General features: G+C 41.6%; 1 protein-coding gene across 1 annotated transcript; it reads left to right on the top strand.

Annotated features, from left to right (window-relative positions):
- Window positions 1–3,312: 3,312 nt before the first annotated feature.
- Window positions 3,313–9,828, top strand: IL26 (interleukin 26). Its single transcript, XM_075707174.1, has 5 exons — window positions 3,313–3,483; window positions 3,873–3,929; window positions 5,396–5,527; window positions 9,591–9,656; window positions 9,742–9,828. Exons 1-5 carry the CDS (start codon window positions 3,313–3,315, stop codon window positions 9,826–9,828), a joined length of 513 nt encoding a protein of 170 aa, XP_075563289.1.
- The last annotated feature ends 6,074 nt before the right edge of the window (window positions 9,829–15,902 follow it).

Here is a 15,902-nt window from a genome sequence, read left to right as displayed (position 1 = left end):
AAACAGAAAATGTGAAAGGTGAGAAGATTCAGAAGTAAGAAACTAGATGAGGCTTTTTATGGATGGAGAACAGAAAGCCAATTAAGCTGCAAAACAACCAGTAGATATGATTGTTACCTTGAATAGATTAACAGAACTTTGCAGCAGTGGTAGATGTATCTGTTCATTCTACATAGATCAAGAGAATTTAATGTTAATAATATCTACTGAACTCATATAGATCAAGACAGTTCCATGGTTCACAGTGAAGAAAAGATCTTCTCCAGGCTGGTGGTCTCATGCATTCATGTGGAGCATAGGTCACACACAGCCTTCTTTGAAACTTAGTCCCTAGCCAGGGTAAATCAGGCAAGATTTTCTTCGCTAATAAGTTGGCTACCCTTTTAGTTTTTCTTTTTTTTTTTTCTTTTTAGTTAATTTCTTTCTCTTTCATTCTCATGATCATAAACTTTGCACATTTTATATTAATGTAACACATGAACTTTGCATGTGTTATCAGTATGGTATTGTTCCTTAAGTATTTATTGATACTGTACATCTAAAATTTTCCATATGGAGAGAGCCCATTTTCTCTGGGGCTGGCTCCTTGAACTCATGTGGTTCCCATCCTAGGTCTGGAAGTCAACATGCTTGGTGGTATGTTTTGTTGCTGTCCTCAGACTGTCTCTGGATATATCAGTTCCACTGCCCATACAAAGCTTTGCACATCTTTTCTGTCTTCATTGCTAAAAGGGCTGGAGTCCTGAATTTGTTTCCTCCTATGCTTCCTATAACTTTAAAATACTGAATAATACTGGTTATTTGGTATTCTATATTATTTATACCATAATTATGTCTGAGTGCCAAAGTGGCACTAAAATCCAGCATACAAAGTGCTACATGAGACCCCAAAAGAAAAGACCATCTTTGTTCTGAACAAGTAACAGATGAGAAAGTTAAAGAATATTGGCTGTTCTCTGACTAGTAATTAAGTCAGCATATCAAAAAAGGTGGAAGTGTAACTGATTTTACAGGATTGGATATTAAATGGTACCTAATATCCTTCTGTGACAGGAAAGATAGGAAAGCCCTATTTCCTTTATTTTTATTTTTATTTTTATTTTTATTTTTATTTTTATTTTTATTTTAAATATGGTCACCATGTATCTGCATCTACCTGCATCCTTTTACACCACTCATTTGAAAAGTTAGCCAATTCAGTAAGGTGTTTGCTGACTCACGTGCAGAGGTCTCTAGAGCCCAATGCAGCAGTGTCACTGTGATAGCCATCTAAGCACAGTGATAGGAGCTCACAGAACAGACAAAATGAAACTTGCGGGCTCAAGGGTTTTCCAGCAACATCAGAAGTTTCACAGATGTTGAAAATTATTGATTTTCTTGTGAAAAGCCATTACAGACTGGCTACATGACCCATTTATTCCATTTAGAGGAAAACTGTTGACCAGGGAGTACCACACCTTGGGGAACCCAAGGCAGTTCTGCATTCTGACTCTGCTATCGCCCGAGAGCCTCTTCTAGGAACAAACTAGGTGTAAGTGGCTAATCTGCTGTCCACATACTTTGTATGCCAAGGTTTGGTGCACCTCATCTGGCAAGCCCAACAGCATTTAGAGAGTTTAAGTACAGACCACAGTTCAAATAAGCACTAAAATGCACATAGGGCCTCAGTTCTCCATCATCTCCACTTTCCAAAAGGCTAAGTCTACTCTCCTCCCCTTATTGGTCCTCTTTGTCCCTTGACCCCATCAGCACTTCAATGCCAGTGAAGCTACTGGGACTTGTGGACGATCCTGTGGTAAAATGCATTTCCCAGAGCTGTTACAGGTGGGATCCTTGAAGCTGGATGTGAGTCCAGCTTGGCCTGGAGGCTGCATGCATGTTTGTTTGTGTAAATGGCCAGTGGGATCAAGGCTGGGTGAGTTTATTATCCAGCTCATCTCACCGTTCTTCCTCCCAAAGCCAGCTCATGCCCCTGGCACGGATGCGCTGGTGGTGCCATAGAGCTCTGCTGCTGGCTCTGGCAACTCAACATCCCTTTGAGTGGTATCAGTTGCAGTTTAAATAATTTTCTCTGATCTGTTTAAGACCTTCTGTGTTGCTCTCGAAACATTGAAGGGGTAAAAAAGCTCTGTCCTGGGTGAACATTTCAAGAGCTTGCTTTTATTTCCAACAAAACTGGTATCACTGTAGGCTGAAGTGTTGCTATGCTGGACGAAAAACTGCTTTCTCCCTCTTCTTGCATACACCTCAGCAAGTCCCAGGGGTCTTGACATTTGACTTACATCCTTCCTTGGCTTAAAAGCCTCACATTGCTGGTGTCACTTCAGCATTTCCAAGTCTATCCTTGGTGTGATGTTCCTTGCATGTCTGGAGTGGTACCTGAGAAACCCTCAGCATTTGGCGCTCTCAGAAACAGGCCCAATTCCTGTTTGAGCAACTCTGTAGAAGAGTGACCATCTGACTTTATGGTTTTACTTTTACCACATCTGTGGTGGGTATGCTAGGACCTTGCATGTTATTTCCCAGTGCCCATGGCTCTTAGTGGGCTCATGAGGCAACTTGATAGCCAGGCATGCCCCAGTCCTTGAGCAGAGCCCTCCTTGGAACCCTCCCTTTCACACTAAATAGCTTGCTGCTTCTACTGGGGAAAATTCTGCCCTGGCAAAAGACTAATTACAGAGATTAAAATAGGCAGCAAATTCCTTTGCTACTAGCTGCTGTACCTCTGAAACAAAACACTTCTCAAAGAGTGGACAGTGAAGTTTTAAAGGCAGTGCAGTCCAACTTCCTTATAGATAACTGATTTTCTAATGCTTCTTAGGGTAAATTAGCAAAGATTCTTTTCTCTTTGGGCCGTTACCTTTCAGAAAGTTGCTGCCATAAGGTTTTGCAGAAAAATAAAAAAAAAATTCACACATTTGGTATACTTTGTTACGAAAACCAAACTAACCAGCTGAACTACTTTTTCCTCACTTGACCACCCCTTAAATGAAAGAAGACTTCTCACATGAGAGGGAAATTCTCCTTTCTTGGAAACCTTGACCCTGCTACCAGTAAATATGGAGATATCGTTTAGAAAAACGTCACAGATGATTGTGGTCAAATTTGTTGAAAGTGGAGCAAGATGTATAAAAAAGCACAGCAACAATAGTGATCAGCCAGCACACGAGCAATAGGTTATCTACGTGAGCATCTCAGCGCAGAAGCTGCTTTGAGGGTTAACAAAATTAGGTTAACCTCTGTCATCTAACCAGTCTTGCTGTATCACATACGCTGCTGTGACTGTAGAAGCACGAAGATTTGGGAGTGAAGATGAAAGTGTATTCTATTTTCACATCTGGGCGTTTTTTAGTTCTGCTTTGTCTTTTCACTGTGGAAGGCAAAAAGTCACCTACAGGAAAGCATACCTGCCGAAAAGGACTCCTCTCCCAAGTGACAGAGAACCTGTATATCAAGGCAACTAGTTTAAAATCATCTGTTCCTGTAAGTTGATCCCACTAGTTGAAAAGTTTATTTTATTTATAGATGCTTCTTTACCAGCCTTGTTACTGAGCACCTGGAAACTTTAATAAGCCGAATGATCTCTACAGTCCTGAGAGACAGGGTAATGCCGTTACTCCTTTTGTAAAGATGGGAAAAAAGAAGATGCATGAAGAGGTGGGATGAGTATACCAAGGAGTTTGCCATGGAAGAAGTTTGTAGCGAGGCTGGGATTGGAACACAGTTTTGCTGAATCCTCGTCCTACATCTGAATAAGATGATGATGATGACGATGATGATTATTGCTACTAAGCTTTGTACAAACCAGACTTAAAACTCTGTCTCCCTTCCTTTGCTTAGGTTAATTAACACTAGCACATTATATTTTACAGAAGGATCTCATCAAGAACACAAGACTGCTTAAAAAGACAACAAAAATGCTGTTTATGGTAAGATTTATACTACTGTTTTTCCATTTTCTTACTTTGATTTTCCTTTGGTCAGTAGAGATAGAAATGCATGATCAAAAAGAATGACAGCTGACACAAAAATCACTTGTGTTTAACTGGGAAGGACATTGTATTTATGAGAGTCATACACTTAATGAAGTCCTATGCTTAGAGGAAGACTGCTATCTCTGCCCCATAGAAAGGGATTTTCCTCTGGGACAGAAGGGGAAGAGTTGAGCGTGGTATGGGGAGAAAGAGGTGGATTTGGAAAGCCTGGCTGGAGGCAATTCTCTCTAGGTGGTTGCAGTGGTGCTCTTCCAGGAGACTTGGAGTAAGGGTGTTTGCTGTGTCAGGGAGGAGCGTGCTCATGCTAGCAATTGCTCCTCCTGTGAGAGCTTGGCTGAGTGTGATCCTCCCCAGCAATGATTTCCAGGCACCAGCCCATTCACATGAGGGCCAGGGCCACAGCCGCCATCCCAGCAGCTGAGACGCCTTCTGCTGAGGCTGTGTGGTACCACGGATAGCCCAGGGATGATGCAGAGCAGCCAGGACACCCAAGAAGCTGCTTTGGGCTTTGACTTCTGCAGGTGCGTTGGAAGAGGGAGATCAGAGTTCCCCAGTGCAATTCAGCATGGGAGTGAGACACTCAACTTGGGATGCCTATCTGTAAGTGACTACAAGTGTGAGATACCTTAGCTTCCTCAGCGCAGAGATCTAGTCAGCAGGGCTAACTGAGTCAGTTTACCCTTAAGTGGAGACCTACCAGCCTTTGAACTCCCCTGGATCTCATTGATTGCCTTGGGAGTGAAGGCTCCTCGCTTGCCTGTGGGACCTACATATGGACACCTGCATTTGGATGGCTTAATCTGCAGATGCATTGCCCTCCTGTGGGAATTTCACAACTGATACTTGGTTCCATTGCCTAAAAATAGGCATATAGATATTTTAAACACCTTTGGGTATCCAAGAGATCCCACAGGCCAGGCAGATATGACACAGGGTGTACAGGATGACTGGTCTCTTCTGGAGCAGCAGTTGGGGATGGGCGGGATACCCTACAGCATCTCAAATGGTGTCAGGCACTGATGTGGAGGAAAGGGACAATGACACTCACAATGACTCCTACCATTTGGCGAAGATGGTCTGACTTAACTCCCCAATTTATCTTCTATTTATTCTTTGTGTTTTAAATAGATTTGTTGCTGTCACTTCTGTTCATGGTTGGTCTTACCAATACTCCTTTGACTGCCAGCACGGTATCCTCCTGCCTTTCCTTCAGAAACCACAGGGTTACATTGAGCTGTTTTAAAACAAAGGAAACAATCCAATGGGATACTAAAATTCATGAAAATGTTTTTGTTGATTGTATGCTTTCTAAACACACATGTTTTTACAAGGCTGAAGTTTTAGGCCAAGTTGACTTGCGAGGTTTTCATTTGGCAATTCTTTACCTGCTTTGTTTTCAGACAAACTGCAGTGTTCGAGATCAGCTCCTCTCCTTCTATGTGAAAAATGTTTTCAGTCGTCTTGGAGTAGGAAGTGACAAGTTGTATGTAATTAGTGCCTTCCAGGTCCTGCAAGCAAACATGAATGCCTGTGTGAGTATATTCCTGAGAGGCAAATTAGCTTTGTTCAGCTGAAAGCTTAGGGAAGGGCTCCATCACAGTTTTTCTGCAGATAGAGAGGGTGATTCAGAGTCACAGTGTGCCCCACATTACAGAGGACCCAACTTCCCGAGGGCTTCCCCGCTGGGGCAGGGGAAGTTTAACACCACTCATTTCCTCCCAGAGTGAGCTTGCGGGGAGCGGGCAAGGTGGCGGAAAGACATGGAGAGAAGCCACTTCCCTGCTGATGATGTCGCCTTGTACTGCCCTCTCAGCACCAAAGGTGCAAAGAGACAGGGCAATCACAGGGAGAAATGTGGCTCCTTAAGTTTCCATGGTGTAACACTGGTTATGCTTTTCTTCTTCAACAGCGTACCCACTGGACGTGTGTAATCTTTATTCACATGTCATCTCTGCTCCTCCATATTGAATTTTGAAAGAGCTGGTGGTGTCTCATGAGTAAGCAGGGACTGCAATTATGAAGCACATTGGAGCAGTTTCCATGTGTCGGCTATGACCGCAGTCGGAGCAGGTTGTCAGGGAGTGATGCTGCCCACTGGCAAAATGTCCCTAGAGCAGATCCAGGTGTCCCAGGGAAGAGGCACTTGTACCAACACCATGTCATCATCCCACCCTGTAAATAACAACAAGACATCAGTTAAAGCACACTTTTGCCCATGCAAATATGCATACTAACATACTCTGATGCTGAGATGACACTGTCACTTGTGGGTCACTTCTTGTCTTATTTTTAAGGGTAGATGAATAACAACAGGGTGTGCCTTAAAACTTTATGTCCTATGGCTACATTTTTTTTCTCCCCTAAACCTGCAGTCCTCACAAGTCACAGTGTCCCAAAAAGTGGCATGTGACTTAGGGTGAAATATAGCCATGGATATCCAGGGAAATGTGTAGAGTAATTTTAAAAAGTGAGGGCAGGATGAGAAGTCAATTAAATGTTAATGAATTAAAACTGCCTAATCTGAATTGCGTGGTGGCATGAAAGAAAAGGACTTTGGTTCTACATGCACACAAATATTTGCAATGCAAAAATAAGCAGCTTCAGAGATCTCTTTGCAGTGCTATAGCTCAGAACACAGCCAGAATTTTTGTATAATGTAAAAAGATTCAAATCTCAATAGGAGAAAACTCCACCAGCTTTCAGGTTCTGCATTTAAAACCATGTTAAACAGTTGCAATTTACAACTGTTATTATTCACAGCATTCAATACACTGCTGTGGTTATCTGTGTCTGTCAAAATTCCAGATATTGCATGCTATAATATACTTTACAGAGAATTAATTCTTGCCTGGAAAAGCAATTACACCCTATACAAGTGCCAGTACACACTGAGGAGTTTAGACTGTCAACTGTGACTGATTTCAGAATATCAGTTATTATGAAATACCATCAGTGACTGGAGCTTGCTATATAACTTAGTAATACATTTGCTTCTGTGCTGTATGGAGACAAAATGCTGCATATTTCTCAAAGTTCCTGCATTCTTTTTCATAATTAGCACCAGCGTTTTACCCAATACAAGTCTAAACATAAAAATTTACATTTCTGGATCTTAAAAAATACTGGTAGGAGAGAAAAGACTTCCTCTGGTAGTAGATAAACAATAGCTCTTTGAGAAATGATGGTTTGTCATGATTTTCTATGAGACATCTCATTTCTGGAAACTAACATTTTTCAAAGTATTTGTATTAATTCAAAGCCAACAATACAAAACGATGTGAAAGAATAATAGAAACTGTGAACAGAATGAAAGTAATGGATCCTTTGCTGATACAGAGTTTGGGATTTCTCCATCATAGTATTCCTTAATAAACTGGCAAATTCATTCATCTATTTACATAAGCTCTTCAGATTTTATTATCTAGTTGAGTTATGAGATGTTTATCAGAAGCTATTTCCACCATGGCAACATACTTATGTAATTAATTTGTTACCTTTCAAGGATAAAGTTCTTTATACAATTGAGGGAAATAGTCATACCTGATATACATACCCACCCAATATTCTTCCGTAAACTCAGGCTCTAATTCAGCCAGCTAAAGGCATGCATGCTATTTAAAAATCCTAACAATATTTGTCTCCAAACCACTTTGAAAGACTTTGTACTATATTATTATTACAATTCTCACCCTGCTAGTTCTTGGTTTTGTCCAAACAAGGAAACATTAATATTTTCCAATAATTTAGGAGTCCCAGTCCTGTTTTTCAAAAGCACATAGGTACTAAAATCTTTAAATTCCTTTTCTGCAGTGAAATCAGGCTCTTGCGTTTAGAGTATGACTGCACAGTAAAGGGAACAGGTATTTTTCCTTGGCTACTGGGAGCATCCACCTGCAGCACCACTGGCCTGAGCAAAAGCCTGTTTACTGGGTCATGTGCTCTGTTGAGTCAGCAACAGTGCTGAGAACAGTATGAAGTTGCTTCTGAGGACGGACTTATGCTCCTACATCAGTAGCAGATTATGGAAGCTTTTCCCTGCATTTGAGTGGAGTGCAGAAAGGCAATATATTCACTGCAGGATTTTTAATCATTGTTCTTTCATTGCAGGCAGAGCTTGTAGACCTGTAGCAGAGACTGCAGCGTCGCTCGCAATGAGCACGCTCACTTGCTTGCTCATTTGTTTACTTGCTCTTTTTGCAGGAATAACAGAGTTTGCAATGTGTATTACCACTCAAGCCAGCGTAGACATTTAGGGTTGGTTCTGCCAGTGAATGGTTTCTGTGGAAATCTGTATCATGCAAGCTGATCTTAAAAAAAAAATAGAAAAGCCCTGAGTCAGAAAGAACTGCCCTAGTTAGATTTTTAAAGGTTTACAAATTACAGTTGTTTTTATTTACACTTTCATCCTGTGAGGTTACTTTAAGAAGCACAAAAGGTGACTTGGAAGAGAAAATGTTTGTTGCTCCTTTTTAAAACCTCTGCGTGAAGGCAGAAGGACTAACCATCCATTTCAGCCGAGTCACCTCATTTCATACAAGTTCAGGACCTTTGCCTTTTGCCTTTTCAAACATGTCCTTGTTCGTAGATTGGAAAACATCAGATTTTTCTATTTTTGCCCTGAAAGAATGATTCCTCCCCTTGGAAAGCCCAGAGAGCTGGGGAGTCAGCAAGCCATGTTGCTTGGAAAGCTCAGCCAGGCAGCTCCAGAAAGCTCTGATGGACCAGTTTTGGCCCTCAGGATGGGGCCCGGCCCAGTGGCTCCCCCGGTGCTCCTGCTCCCGGTGGCCTGGGCCGGAGCACCGACCTGCTGTGCCCTGGCTGGCTGGGTTAAACCCAGGGTGCAGCCTTCAGATCCTGTAGGATGGACGGTTGGACTCCTTCCTTCCTAAAACCAGCTTCCAACTCAAATCTTGCAGTCATAACACAGTCCCGTGTCTCTGATAGCACAGCGGGGGTAGTGGAACACCAGAATTTGCAAGTAAGACATTGTTGACTGATTCAGGTAGGATGCCTGGGAGCTGGGTGGGATCTTGCTGGCAAAACTCCCAGTGATCTTAATGGAAAACTTAGCTTGACAAAAGAGTACAGGATTAGCCTGTAATTAGCCAGACAGTGGAGGAATGGGCAGGAAAATAGGGGGAAATATAAATTAACTTTATAAACATATTTGAACGGTTTGCAGAAATGTGCAAAATTGCCCTCTGTACTTTGCAAAGGTTTTTTTGGCCCTTAGCCTTGCGTTCTCTGAAGGTTTGAAGTTAAAGGGCCTTGAATCTTAGAGCTAGGCTGCACTGTACAAAAGCTGTAACTGCAACTGATGTAAAGATCCCCGAGATAAATAGAAAGTATTTAATAAGAAGACTTAGTGGTACACGTATTACAGGTTTTTTTTGCAGTGAGCTCAACTTTCCAGGAAGCACACCGGTAAAATAACACATTTGTAGTAGCAGGAGATGCTGAAACAATGCTGAGTTCACACATTTTACCAGTAGTCCTATGGTGCCACACTGTGGGTTTGACTCTTCCTCAACACTGTGTCTTTATATCAGCATCTTTGCTGCAACAAGCTCTTCTGGTTTCTTCTCATCCCTTCAGCTTCCGTGTGCTCCATCTACAAGGTTAACTTCTGCAGTCAAAAAATTAAAGAAAACATTTCTTAAGGTAAGAGCAGGAGGCGCTGGCTCCCAGCTGCACTGTTCAAGGGCCGTGGGTGGTTTCTTTTCTAACATCTTTATCTTCTTGACAGCTTGGAGAGAATGGAATATACAAGGCCATCCATGAGCTGGATATTCTCCTTCCCTGGATTCAGGCCTACATACAAACCATCGTATGAAGAACAAGGAAGCGACAGGCAACACACTGCTTCTGTTCTAAGAACAGATTCTTACCCAAAAGGCCTGAAAGTCAACTGAGAGCTGGATGTTCAATGGGCTTGGCAGCAACTCTGTCCCACTGAAGGAAAGCCTCTGTAATACAGTGGCATAAAGAGGGATTTTTCAAGAAAATGGTTGGCCTGGCATAGCAGCTACACCTGTCCTGCAGCATGAGGGCAGCCTCCGGAGCAGTTACAGCACAATGTACTTCTCATCCTGCCTGCCTGCCTGCCAGCTGCCTTGCAGGCAGCCCCCGGACACATTGCATGAGCGTAACTTGAAATCTGCTACTGTGTGGATCAGATACAATGTCCCATGTGCCACGTGAACGATCTAGCCGTGCCTAGTGCCACCCTGTGTGATTACAATTCAAAGCAACGAGGACCACTTTTGAAAATCCCTCCCCTAAGCTATACTTCTTTTTTTTTATACCTATATAACATATACACAAGCCGTTCTACATATAAATAAGAAAATTAATTATATACTGCTTATCATTATTATTAATTTAAGGTAATAACTGATCCCTAATAAACATATTCCAATTAATGTTGAAACTTTGGTCTATGACTCATGCATGACCTTCAGGTGTCATACACTTTCTATGAGATCACACAATGCAGAAAACACAATAAATGGATTGCCTTTGACTAGGATTGCAAAATGGTTTGAGAGAGATTTATGGGAAGTTGTTACTCAAATGATGGTAGTGGTTTCCAAAATATCTTTCATACAGTACAGAATGAAGATGGAGTTCTGGTTATCTCACATTTTTAAAGATTTACCAGAAGAAACTATCTAGGCAATGAAAATATTCCCAATCAGTATGTTTGCAGTTCCACGGGGGTGAGATTCTGCAAAATTTCAGTTCTCATAGTGCTCGTATGTCAGGGGTGTTGAACCTCAGCCAGTTCCTCCTTGGTGTTGTGGCCTTCTGCAGCCCAGGGGTGGTGGTTGGTCTCTGACAGGTGATCTTTTGATTTCAGGGTCCAACTACATATGCTCTCTGAACAGGCTATGGTCAGCACACCTTCGTTTTTATTCCTTCAGGGACCATTCAGAAACTCTCTGGGGTCCCCACATGGGTGGTAGCTAGAGCAGTAGGAGGCAGCCTGGCTATCCCCACTCTTGAACCCATGGAAGGGCCGCCACTGCTGCTAGTGGGCTGTTGATCTTCATCCAGGTGAGTTGTTAGTGGCTGGTGAGGGTTGAGGACAGAGAAGAGCATCATCTCTTTTTTAAACTTGCAAATCGCTGCCCAGCATCCTGGAGGGGAGAAAGCGTGAAGCTATGAGTGAATCCAGCTTGTGATTCTCTGCTGGGATCGGAGCTATGTGCTAGCCCGTACTCCAGCCATTCCTTACAACACCACCTCACCTCTCCCTGCCCACAAACTGTCTGTGACTTGTTCTTTCTGATGCCTCAGAGACCTGGAGCATGGCTGGCTTTCTATTTCAACTTCTCCATAGCTTTGCAACACACTGCATCACCACTGACCACTTGTGGCAAAAGCCAAAGAAAAGCAGCTTTAAATTGCAACGTGCAAGTTACTCATTAGTACTCTCTACTTTGTTAAAAAAACAGGAAGGATTCCACCATCTTGGGAACCTGCCAAATCTCAGCAACAGCAGCGTCTGATGACAATACACTATTTTTAAGCATTGGTGCTTTATATAACAAACGATCTCAGACAGATGCAAAGGCTTATCTTCAATGAGAATACAAGGCAATTTCTTTATATTTACATTTAATATGAAAAAAGGTGGAATAAAACCATGAGCCTTTCAGCACAAGCAATGACCTGTCATACTATTGCCTTTCTTGCTTTGTATTCTAGCAGTTAACATCAAGGAATTATATTAGTTACATGTTGAAATATAGGACATTTGTCTGTTAAACTAAAATCGTGGATGCTCTTGGGAAATACCAGTGACTAACTATGGTGCTGGGACAGCAATAACAGCGTGCACTTTGTGCGCTCAGTGTATTCTGGAGTTCAGTGCCACGGCACTGGTACACATCTTTTGCCGGGGCCTTTGATGTCACTGTGTTGACTTCAGTCATCACATATTAAACATCCCAGTTCAGAGGAGCTGACTAGGTGCACCTGTTAATGCATTAGGATAAACACTGGAGATGTTTTAGTCGAATACTTGTGTAAAGAAATGTTCATATGTGGTAGTTTCTGTATGCTGAGCATTTTCTTCTGTTACCGTTATTTCACCTGATTGTGTATATCTCACAGGTTTGGTAAAAAGAAGGGCTGACTTGAAGAACTGTTAAAGGAGGAAAAAATCCAACAGTGTTTGCCATGGACAATTCTCAGGTAAATTCCATTTCTCATTACTCTTCTGAAGATGGAAAATCAGTTATGCAGACAAAAGGAAATACGATGCATGAATAAATCAATGTTACGTCTAACATAACTAGTCAGATGGTGACTGAAAGCTTCCCTGTATAGAGCTCATATTTTTTGACCTGTATCATTTTCACATCATCTTTGATCTCCAGCTTCCTCAGCCATTGGCATGAAAGGACAGAACTTGGGAACAGGTTGTCCAGGTGACCATGGTAGGAGTAAAAGAGATGAGTAAGAATATTTTGTAAGATAAATTCAGTTGCAAACTGTCCTATAAAAACTAGTCAGTAAATAATTCTCAAAAAACTCCAACAACAACAAAAAAAACCCACATAAAAGTACCCAACCAGTGAGGAATGTATCATCTGCTAAAATTGTTCCTAATACCCTGGCCCTATAAATTGAAACCTGTTCCTCATGAAGGATAATAGATATGCCTGACAAAAAAAAAAAAAAGTTCTTATGCATATACTTTCTTACTCTGGGAGACAACAAACCTCATGTGCCATCCTACATGGTGATTTTAAATTTGACAGGGACCTGCCAATCCAGAAGACACACGGAGTTATATAAGGAGCAGGCGAGGTGAGGAAAGCTGCTGTATGCCCCTTATTCCAGAGGAATACCAGCTCCAGCTGAATGCCTTGCATGTTTAGCAATGAGACTGTAATTTAGTCCTCTGTTTTATTAATAGTGTTATGTTATATTATTTCATTATTTGTTATTTTATTACTAGAGGGACCTGCAGTACACAACACACCAGGTTTTGTTGCAGTACCTTACCAGGCAATTGTATTTTATTTGAGCAAACTATATTATAAAACAAAGTCTGAACATAGCATTCCTGGCTCTGAGCAATCATCTGCAAATTATTTAGACCTTACTGAATTTCCTTTTTTTTCTGTTTTGGAACACTCTCCTTACACAGTAAGATGATACCTAGGAGGCTTGCTCACCTGTAAAAGCATAACTCCATTGTTTCAAACATTCACCCTGTAGGTGGACAACCGTGGTGAAGTCCCACCATCCTGTGGAGTCAATGTTCAACAACAGCTTGCAGGTTTGGGGTGAATATCTAACTAACACAAGGGGGTTGCAACTCAACATGCATTTTTTTTTCAATTAAAACCAAAATGGTTAACTAGAGGGACAGTGGCAAAGGTGGTACATCTAACATTGTGTTCTTTTTTGAGCATTTAATATAATTTTCATTTAACATGGTGTCCTTTTTCGCGGATTTTTTCCCCCAGCTCATCCATTTGTTTGTGAGATTTAGGTTTGCTTTCTGTTTTAATGGTTTTTGTCCAAATTCTGGTATATGGAATAGAGAATTGACTGTGGGCACAGCCTCACCAGCCTTCATCAGATGTCACTGTCCAGTCCTTTCCACTGGCAGGGAGCAGTAGCAGGGATCTGGGGGGTCAGTGCAGGGGCCCCCATGGCTGCGAGAACAGGAGGGGCTGCTGCTTCTCTGCTGCAGAATGGAGCCAGTGACACCTGCAAACAGAAGACCTTCCATGCTTAATTCAGAAGATCCATGGGCAATGTTTTCAGGTGATTCATGTTGCTGAAGATTTTTCTTGTGGAATTTTGCTGAGCCACCACATCCAGTCAGTGGGATTTTCAGGGTTTTTTTGTTTGGGTTTTTTTTTTCTTTTTTCTCCCCTCATGGATGTTCAGAGTTGAAAAAGTAAAACTCCAGAAGTGGTCTACAATGATTGCGTGCAGATTATTTGTGTTTTCTGCTGTGCTAAGGTGTGAAGGTGGATATGAGCTCCATGGCTAAAAATAATTTCACAAAATGAGCACTGCTTCCTGTTTTCCAAAGGGATGCAGAGGTACACAGGAGATGCACAAAGAGGTAGGTGAACTTTGAAATGGGTCTAAGTGGATCAGATAGCTAATTTTTACAGATTCCAGCTGGATTTAAGCGATTTACCTAATTACATATCAACCCACAAGTAGCACCTTCTTCCCTGGTGACTGGTGTGGTGCCCTGTGGCAGAGGGGTGAGGAAGGGCAAGCCCGGCTGCCACTCTGTGTTCCCGGGGGTCAGTCCCTGGACATGCTGCATGCCTTCATGCAGTAATCCAAATCACATTTCCAAAGCAATTAAACACTCCTGAATGAAAGGCAAAATATGGCACTTGCAAAATAAAGGTCATTAAGTCTTGCGGTAAGTGAGAGATGCCATATACAGGCCACTTAGCAACAAATATTGTGTTGTATCTTCACAAAAACATAGCAAAACGATTAGTACTTGTCGTGGTTTAGCCCCAGCCAGCAACTAAGCACCATGCAGCTGCTCGCTCACTCCCCCTACCCCGATGGGATGGGGGAGAGAATTGGAGGAGTAAGAGTGAGAAACACTCCTGGGTTGAGATAAGAACAGTTTAATAATTGAAATAAAGTAAAATAGTAATGATAATAACAATATAATAATGATAATGATGATGATGATGATAATAATAATAATAATAATAATGATATACAAAGCAAGTGATGCACAATGCAATTGCTCACCACCCACCGACCGATACCCAGACAGTTCCTGAGCAGCGATCGCTGCTCCCCAGCCAACACCCCCCAGCTTATATACTGAGCATGTCATATGGTATGGAATAGCCCTTTGGCTAGTTTGGATCAGCTGTCCTGGCTGTGCCCCCTCCCAGTTTCTTGTGCACCTGGCAGAGCATGGGAAGCTGAAAAGTCCTTGACTAGCATAAGCAGTACTTAGCAACAACTAGAACTTCAGTGTGTTATCAACTTTCTTCTCCTACTAAATCCAAAACACAGCACTGTGCCTGCTACTAGGAAGAAAATTAACTCTATCTCAGCTGAAACCAGGACAGTACTAAATATATTTAACTGATGATTTGAAGTAATAGGTATGGACAAAAGCTTATTGCCTTTTAAAACTGAATGAGTAAAGGAAAGCTTTTTAATTTTTCAGATGAAACTCTAGGTGTCACTCTTAGAAAACAAGACTCATGTTGGTCCCAGTTTACTTCCGACTCTTCAGTTGATGGAGAATGTGTTAGAGCATGTTTCATAAGCAGTTTCATTGGATGGAAGAGTGAGATAGATATGCAGTTGGATTAGAAGTCTTTTTTTTTTTTTTTTTTTTAAATTCAATTGCCACAAACTTAGAATTGAAATTAAAAATGCGAGGAAATAAAGATGGGCATATAGTCAAAGATTAGGGTTATAAATCAGGTATGAATTCAGTCCCTGGTTTTACTACAGACTTCCTATGTGACCATAGGCAAGTTGCTTCATTAAGGTACTGTTCCCCTTTGGCAAATGGAAAAATTGTCTATCAATTATTTGCCTAAGTTAATTTATCTTTGCTTTGCATACAGATATCCTCAGAAGGAAATTAATACCTGTATAGTGTTAATTGTTGTCACTATTGCTTAGCGTGGCTTGTCCTGTCACAGTGTTGTGGTCTTTTTGGAGTAGTGACTCTTATTACATGGAAAAAAAGGTAATTTGTGACTGTTACTGCAAAAGGAAGAATAAAAACATATGTGGCTGTGTATTGAAATTGTCACTAGCTCATAACTTCTTGAAAAACACTGATCTAGCAGAAAGTGGCAGCTGCACATGCAGTTTTGGCATTATGTAAATAATACAGCAACAGTCAGCAAAGACAACAATTTCTATCACAGACAA

This window comes from Pelecanus crispus, chromosome 1 (assembly GCF_030463565.1).
Source record: "Pelecanus crispus isolate bPelCri1 chromosome 1, bPelCri1.pri, whole genome shotgun sequence".
Lineage (NCBI taxonomy): Eukaryota > Metazoa > Chordata > Aves > Pelecaniformes > Pelecanidae > Pelecanus > Pelecanus crispus.
The sequence above is the reverse complement of the archived record's forward strand: the minus strand, read 5'-3'. Positions and strand labels throughout refer to the sequence as shown.

Bases quoted from the DNA above. Each gene is read 5' to 3' on its own strand.
- IL26 (XM_075707174.1), top strand. From the start codon at position 3,313: ATGAAAGTGTATTCTATTTTCACATCTGGGCGTTTTTTAGTTCTGCTT. The intron at 3,930-5,395 runs GTAAGATTTATA...CTTTGTTTTCAG, and splicing joins CAACAAAAATGCTGTTTATG to ACAAACTGCAGTGTTCGAGA. The intron at 9,657-9,741 runs GTAAGAGCAGGA...TCTTCTTGACAG, and splicing joins TAAAGAAAACATTTCTTAAG to CTTGGAGAGAATGGAATATA.